Source organism: Populus nigra, chromosome 4 (assembly GCF_951802175.1).
Source record: "Populus nigra chromosome 4, ddPopNigr1.1, whole genome shotgun sequence".
NCBI classification, from domain to species: domain Eukaryota; kingdom Viridiplantae; phylum Streptophyta; class Magnoliopsida; order Malpighiales; family Salicaceae; genus Populus; species Populus nigra.
In genome coordinates, this window is record NC_084855.1 from 8,065,854 (window position 1) to 8,074,376 (window position 8,523).

Sequence of the window (8,523 nt, forward strand, 5' to 3'; positions counted from 1 at the left end):
GGGACGAACGAGAGGAGAAAACACAGAGAAGATACAGAGAGGGGAGAGAACACGAAAAAAACCAGTAGAGAGAGAAGGGGACGAAGAGGAAAACACAAAAAATAAAAAGAACAGAAAAGAAAGACGACAGGGCAGAAGAAGAGAGGTGGGAATTTCAGAATCCCAGCAAAAGCCCGCAGCGTCTTCGTCCAGAACGTCCCACAGGTAAGTCTTCTTTCTTCCCCCGCTCTCAATTCAATTCACGTGGCACTGTTACCTTGAATTTTAATTAATCATCTCTTGAAGCAAGCGTGCGTGAACATTTCACGCACGCCTGCTGCCCAAGGCCAGCAGGGTCATTGGCTTGGGCCAGTGACTGGGCTGAGCTGATGGGTCTAAATTAGCCCGCAAGGGCTGAGCTGACCCAGCCCAAAAAAAGAGAACAGGAAATATTGAGGCCGGGCAATTCCCACGACTTCCATCAACAGTTTCTCAGTTCGTTGCAAGCTATTGAGGCGTGGAGGAAACCACCAACAACAGTCCAGCAATGGCAGGACCGTTGGTGTCCCAATCTAACCAAAACACGGAGTCTCAAGTTCTATGTCCACATGAAGATCAGTGTCCAGGGGAAGATAAGGATCAGTTTTGCGCAAGAAAAGCCTATAAAAGGCAGAGGACGCAACGAATCCAGAAGAGGAAGAGAGAACCAAAAAAAAACAGAGGAAGAAGAAAGCGAAATAGAAAAGAGACTGAGAGAGAAGTGACTAGAGGAGCAGGAACAGACAGAGGCTTCACCCGCGACAAGCGTCTGCCGATTCTTCGTCCAAGACGTCCGCAAAAAAAACCAGGTAAGCACTCTTTCCCTCGCAAATTTAATTCCCTCTTTGGTGGAGCAAGCGTGCGTGAACAGTTCACGCACTCTTGTAGAGACAGAATCGACAGGTTACTGGTCTGAACCAGTAACCGGTACGGACTGACTGAATCTGGCCCAGCCTGTATGGCTGGGCCAGACCAAGCTAAGCAAAAACAGGTGGGCCGGATGTGGATCTCAGGCCCAGTAAGCCCAAATTGCAGTTTGTTAAGAGCATGTTCGGCAAAACACACATTTATATCTTTTCTATATAGTTTATTTATATTCTATTTCGATAGGTAGCTAAATGAGTCTTTTTTTTATAGAAGAAAATTCTAGAAATACTTAAAGATCTTTGTTGATTTATTTGTGGATCTCTCGCTCTTCGTTTTATTTTTTTCTTTGCATTTTATACTTTTCTACTAAGTGCTCAACTTATGGATCATTACTGTTCAACGCAAATCCGTTGTGCAATTTTTTTTTCATCTAAAAAGAACAAATAATAGAAAAAAGGATAGACAAAAAAAATTAGCATAGAAAAATTATTTCTTCTTCATTAAAAATTCTAATTTTTACGAATTTATTCACTGGTGTCAGAGTTAGGAATATCACATATTTTTTGAGTTTGTGCAATATTTATCAACATCAAAGTTAGAAATATTCGCAGGAAATATTCACTGACGCTAAAGTTAGGAACATGATAAGAAGAATTAAAAAAAAAGAGAACAAATTCTTAATTATTTTAGATAAAACGAACAATACAGTCTGCCTCAGGTAGAACGCTTGAGGGGTGATAGCATCTTCGCTTTCACGTAACTAACCTCGTACTGTAGAATTTTTGTTGACCAGTTAAGGTTCCTAGTGACCTAATACTATATTACGACTCATTGAACTAGACACCCCCCCTCCCGAAAAAATAAGATTTTTGATACTGTTCTTTTTCCAATCAATGAATTTTAATTGATCACCGCGATATTTGAATATGACAATTCTTATTAACAAAACCTGATTGTGCATTGAAAAATCTTGTAGGCATAGACTCATTTGTATTGTTCACTAGAATAGTACAATAATGTCTTTTCCCTTCATTAACATATCAAATGCCCTAATGTTTGAGGTATTTATGTTTTTTCACAAGACCATGAGTCAATAAAAAATTATTGAGTGTGTGTGTGTGTATTATTTAGGTATAGTAAAACAACCACATTGTCATTGGAAGTATATATATTTTTTTTACCTTTGGTGGACTTTATTGATTTGTATTGAGATCAACATCTGCTTAAATCGTGCTTCATTTCACTTGACCTGGTTTTCTTATTTTATTTCCTCATGGTGGTGGTTTCAGAAAAATAAAGGTAAGACATGGTCATCAGCAAAAGCTAAATTAGCATTTGGAGAATTGACATGCAAGATAACATCCTTTCATACAAATCCTTAGATTTCATCAAATCTCAATTTCTCTTTCAAGAAAAAATGGAACACTTAATTTCACTCACGGGATAGGCAATAATATTTTGCAATTTTATTCTTAAAAAAATAATTAGCTTCGTTTCATTTTGCTTATTGCCAAGATTGATGATTTTTGAAATCACGCCTTTATTTTTTTAGTCACACTATCTTCATTATTTTTAGCACAATTACTTTTATTATTTTATTTTCTTAACTGTTAAGATTTTTTAGAGGTTGATTATTTTCAAAAGAGTTCAACATACACCCCAATGAAAACAGACATAATATTTTATCTAACAGTTGTATTAAACTAAAGTTTGGCCAGATTGAGGAAGATTAGAGTTGTGAAGGGCTTTAGAGACAACGAAAATAACTTAATAATAGAAGCTAGATCATTAAGAGTAAGAAATGATAGCAATGTCAAATAGCTTAAAACATCTAATTTGGCTAGTGGGAGGTGAAAAAAAAAGGATCACGAAGAGTAGAAGAACATGCTTAAAGAGTTACCTTAGAGCACGCCTAACCCCAAACCTATTTATGAAGATCCACCTAGACAACCACTTTCTATGTGGAGGGTGTTGGTAAAGACGAGGTTGATAGGGATCATGGGGTTTGGCAGATCATGACAAACCACTACATCATAAGAGATAACAAATGAATAAATTCCAGATAAAAGTAAAAACCCATATCATCAATTGATATATGAACATAAAAAAGTTCCTTGATTGGATCATTGAATGTGATAGGGTTAGAAATTATGTGAGTATTATAGAAAAGAAGATGACAAAACTTGTCATGTTTAAGCTAAAGAGAGGGAAGACAACCTCTTATGTCATATATATATATATATATATATGAGGTGAATGATTCACAAAAAAGTTCATTTCTTCTGATTACAAACAATATTTATTTAAACAGTATCAAGGTTGATCGTAAAGAAATAAATCCATCAACAAATATAACACCAAGTTTCAAAGGCTAGCATATCATAATCGACTTCAGGAGATAAAGAATTAGTAGGTGGTGAGATTTTTTAAGGGGATAAAGCTAGCAATCCGAGGAAGGATGTGAGTATATATGCTATTTACACTCACCGAGGCAAGCAATATAACATTAAAGGTTGAGATACTAATGAAAAAAAAGGTTGTCAATAGTGAAAGATTCAATTCTTTTAGGATGTTGTAGAGCAAAGTGAGTAAATTTAGTGTTATTGATAAGGAAAAAGACAATTTAAACTTCGTAGCAACCTCTTACTAGATAAGATGTTGGTAAAGGTAACAAAACTCTAAAGGAACAACTTGAAGTCACTAAACATGTTGAAAAACCAAAACACATAAAGGGTGAGATTTGAGGAACAAATTAAAGTTAGTGAATATATTGAGATTTTAAACTAGATAAAAAGTCTTAACAATTTGTTGAAGTTGCTTAAGAGATTGAAATTAATGTCAAAGAGGATTTAAGTGCGGATGTGTCATCCAAATCGAACATATTCTTAAGAGGTTGGATCAATCTCCTAAAATTACCAATACAAATACTAGTTAAAACATTGTTGTTAGGGATGCCCTTACACATCAATTAAAGTTGCCATCATCTTAAAAGATGTTTAAATATGACCTTGACATTTTGGTTTTTAAGAAGTTTTGCATAGATTAAAAAAAATTATATAAAAATATATTTGCTAAAATAGTATTTAAGATATTGGGAGTGAGCTATCTTGTGCATAAATTGATAACAACACTATATTAGAAGTATTTATTTTTTGGGATGAAAGAGTTAATTTTTTTACAGTTAAATCGAGGGTGAATTTTTCACAAGGGGATGGGACATTGTCTTCATTATTCTTGGCAAAACTATTTTTATTGTTACTTTTTTAATTGTCAAGATTTTCTAGGTTTTGAGGAGCATCGAACAAGTTCAATGCATAATCTAATACAAATAAGTATAATTTTTTATTTGATTATTGAATCGAATTTAAATTTAGATAGATTATTCTAAAGACCTAACTATATAGGGGCAATTAGTTTACAACTATTTTTGTTTTCAGGTCTAAATTAGTCTCGTAAGCTATTGTTTCATAATTTTATTTATTTTTCTTCTTGTGCTTTTAATTCTTTTTTTATGTAGCTTTTTAATTTAAATTTAATCAAGATTTTTTTTTTGTATTTAAATAAACTAGAAGATAATTGATGGTACGAAGGCCTTTAAGAATACATCGAAGTTTTGTTTGTAATTTTCTGTACAATAAAGGGAATTAATCTTAATGCTTGAAAACTCTAGTTTTTTTCTCTAATGTAAAAAACTTTAGGAATCGATAAACTCTATCACCGCTGAACGTGGTGTCTGAGAGTCATGTAAAAACTGTACGTCACACTAGAAAACAATGTTTTTATTTTTATTTTTTTGCCCCCTAAAGATTCTTAAAGGTCCGAAATCACGTCGTTATCTCTTGCAACATGTAAAGTTTCAGCCTGGCTTTGGAAAAGGCACCACTGCAGCATCCAATAGGGGAGCAAAGTATGGTTGGAGATCTTGACCATTGGTTTCTTAGGACTAAAGAGACCCCTTTCTTATGTGTCCTCTAGCAAGGAAAGATCTCCATTGACAAAAGATAGGCTTTACATTGTTACTTCAATATAGCGACTAGTCACCAATGAAACTCACCTGGTTCTTTATGGAATGCACATGGTTCGACATGGTGTCCAGGACAAGCCTACAGTGTTTAGTTCATGAGATTTATGATATGCATGTCAGGTTGAATCATCTTTTTCAATCCTGAACATGATCTAATAAACCAAGAATACAGATATGTAAGAGGTACATGTATTTATTGCTCTTTGCATGGAAATATCCCAGCATCTTCCTTCTTCTGTTGGGAATTGTCTCAGTTTCTTCTTGCTGCGAGGGACTTTATGCAGCACAGAGATTCATCATTGGGGCTTCACTGAAAAAGTCGGGCCATTTCCCGGGTCATTTCAAAGAATCTTCAACAGTTAAAGTCGGCACAGCGAGTCCATGGCCATGTTTGGGGTCAATCAGATATATATCCCTCATGAGAGCATAAACCAGCTAAAAGTATGGGAGGACAAGACAAACTGATTTTACGAAATAGGAGAAAAGGCAAGTTTATTATATTGTCAGAATCTATTTTATATGGCAATGGCACATCAATAAGCTTTATGATGGCCTACTAATTGCATAATTTAGTTCCATTTGTAGATGGTCCTCTTTTTTGGTGCTCTTTGGAGATAAAGTTTAAGCTTCCACAACACACATTTGAATTTAATCAAATTGTCTTTATAAATGAGTTTGATTGCAATGTGTCTTATCAGCTATTGGTGGTGAAAATGTAGAATCTTAAGAGTCGGTTGTCTTGGCCTATACTTCCTCCCCGAATTGATTACAGGTACCCGAGAAATCTGCTCAGCAATACTAATCAAGATCCCTTTGGATTTTATTCTATTCTTGTTCTATCTCTGTAATCTACAAACTACCAAGTATAACATGCTGATAAAGTAGGGTTACTTCAGTGCACATGCTGTTCCCTAATTGTAACATCTGAATTCTGTTTTGAATGATAAATTCTGAAAATCCTGGAAATTATCCTAGCTTGCATACGAGTCTTCTGTTTTATCTAAGATGGAAAGTTGTTAGTTAATATTCTAGCACTAGATAAGTAATCAAGTAGGGTTACTGGCATGTTTGGAAAAAACAAGGCAAAAAGATTGCAATCATCGTATACTTTGTGTTGGAAAATCCCATTTCCAAGTGATTGCTTCATCCTAAATTCGTTCACAGAAGATTCGGGGGGCGGCAACTGCATATTCCATACATTATTAGCAAACACTCACAGTGATATGTTATTCCACTATAACTGCCGGGAAATTCCACATCCACAAAATAGAAATCGGCAAGAAGAAATCCTTGCGTAAGCTTCCATTTACTGATAAGCTCTGAATCCCACACACACACACACACAAAAGAGAGAGAAAAGAAATAACAATCTCATGATATTAAAGCAATTGGATTAATAAAGATCTCACATTGAAGTAGATAATGCATAGCTCTGATGAGCAGACGCAACTTATTTTAAAAAGTGAAGTTAACAACTCCCTCACTTGAAAACCTCTTTGAAATAAAAGAGATTTGAAAATGTCTCTTAAAAGACTTCACTGCAATTTCCTCCTTTTTCTACTCCTTTACTGTCTACAGGCATCTCCCTCCATATCCTGCATTTCTAAACAATGCCTGTTTTATGTCTTCAGAACTTATTAGTGTTCTCTGCTCCAATTCCTGTTATCATCACAAGAAAGAATACAAATTAGCTACTTCTTAATCTTACAAAAGAAGAATTAACCCATATAGCAACGAATTGAATTTGTACCTCTGAGCAAGAAGCTTGCATTGTAAAGTCATTGAAACAACTAATCACACACTGCTGAATCTCAAGGCCTAATGTTTCTAATGTTGTTACTGATGATAGCAATAACCCTGGCTTTGTTGCACAGCAAATATCAATCCTTGTATCCTCATTTCTTCTTTCCACTTCAAACTGCAAGGCAAATATTGAAAGAAATGTCTGTTCAGCGATGCTCAGCCTTTTATTGGGAGTCTTATACATGGATTAGTGCAGGCCGCAGAGTGCATACCTTTGGTGAATTTCTCACAACAATTTCATTGGGTTTTGTGTCCTTGAAAATGCTAATCATCTTCAACTCCTCTGAACCCACTTCAATCTCTTGCTGCAAGTTGTTGATTCTCTCCAATAGTTCCTTCATATAATCTATTGTGTCTCCAAGTATTGATGTTCTGTCCATCTATTGGCAAATTGCATTGAAACAACCTAATTAGCCTTTAAATGAACATGAATTTTTCACACAGTCACTAATGGAATCAATCTTTACCTTGCTGATTTTAGGAACAATTGATCTTAGCATTGAAAGCCGGTCATTTAACCTCTTTCTTCGCCTTCTCTCGGCCATTAGGTTCTTTGACGGTTGCCCCTCCATCTTCTTGCCTCTAATCTTTCTTTCTGGACAGATACCAGCATTGAAAGCCGACACCTCCGGCGACTGAATGGGCTCAACTTTGCAAGTACCCTGCATCTGCAAATTCTGTTGATCATTAGCAAGCAGACCCAGCTCCTCATCTTCCATCATGGACATTGGAGTATCGTCTTGAACAGGAAACGGTGGTGTGTCAAGCGTGTTATAGGAAGAATCGGTGAATTGTGGGGCTGAAGAGAACTCATCTGTGAACTGTGGTGCTGAGAACTCATCACCAAATGGGCAGAAGACTTCATTAAAGTAGTAGTTGTTGAAGTCTTGTTTAAGAGGAGATGAAATTAATCCTTCAGGACAGAAAGAAGTTTGTGGGAGTGTAGCTGGGATTTCTTCAAAGCAACCATGGTTAAAGCTACCAGAGAAAAGCTCATTCATTTCTGATGGATAATTTGGAGTGGGTTGCCAAGATTCCCTACTTAGAGCTATTAACTCCTCTAAGAAATCATGTCCATTAATTTCCATTGCTCTAACAACAATAATTCTCTCTCTCTCTCTCTCTCTCTCTCTCCCTCTCTATCTTGGGAAATGATAAATACCTTGATAATGTGAAGCTGGATCAAGTTGGAGTGTGTGTGTATATATACAAGTAAATGTTTTATACAAGATTAAAATATGGATTATGGCATGTACTATGTTGTATTTATTAGCACTAAGAGTCTAAGATTAAAATGGAATCTACTTTTTCCTTCTCTCTCACTCTATAGGGGTGATTTTATGTCTTTTTCACCGAAATCTCAAATCAAACAAACTAAATATTAAATTTTTGTTGTCCTGAAAGCTTTGACCCGCCATGTCCGTCTGAACCGAAAAGGATGGAGTTAACGTCACAAACCAGCTGACAGGTTCTTTGTATGTTTGAGCTTATGTAATACTATTATTTGGCCATGAATACAACAGAAACCCCTCTCCCTCTCCCTCTCCCTCTCCCTCCCACTGAAAAAATTGCTAAGCTGGGTCCCATCCCCTGTGCCTCAGGCTCTAGAATTTGGGTTAGCTCACAATTTCAATGGGGGTAGGCTGGCAGGCCCCCTTTTCTTTAATTTTGCTTCTTCCCTTTTCCACTGTTCCTAGACTTGGAAGTTTTGCGTCTAATAAATTATTCAATTTATGAAATCTGAAGTAGTTTTATATTAGAAAGACGATGGCTTGTATACCGAAATCATTCTTATAACACCTATGAGCTAA

At 35.8% G+C, this 8,523-nt stretch overlaps 1 protein-coding gene across 1 annotated transcript; it reads right to left on the reverse strand.

Moving 5' to 3' along the window:
* Positions 1-6,267: 6,267 nt before the first annotated feature.
* On the reverse strand, positions 6,268-7,906 carry LOC133691123 (transcription factor bHLH93-like). Its single transcript, XM_062111463.1, has 4 exons — positions 7,180-7,906; positions 6,925-7,092; positions 6,660-6,827; positions 6,268-6,568 (listed from the first exon to the last, which is right to left on the reverse strand). Exons 1-4 carry the CDS (start codon positions 7,798-7,800, stop codon positions 6,482-6,484), a joined length of 1,044 nt encoding a protein of 347 aa, XP_061967447.1. The 5' UTR covers positions 7,801-7,906; the 3' UTR covers positions 6,268-6,481.
* Between the last annotated feature and the right edge of the window lie 617 nt (positions 7,907-8,523).

Coding starts and splice junctions, on each gene's coding strand:
- LOC133691123 (XM_062111463.1), bottom strand. CDS start 7,800: ATGGAAATTAATGGACATGATTTCTTAGAGGAGTTAATAGCTCTAAGT. Junction 6,828..6,924: donor TTGTGAGAAATTCACCAAAG/GTATGCACTCTG, acceptor TTTGCCTTGCAG/TTTGAAGTGGAAAGAAGAAA. Junction 6,569..6,659: donor TGCAAGCTTCTTGCTCAGAG/GTACAAATTCAA, acceptor TGATGATAACAG/GAATTGGAGCAGAGAACACT.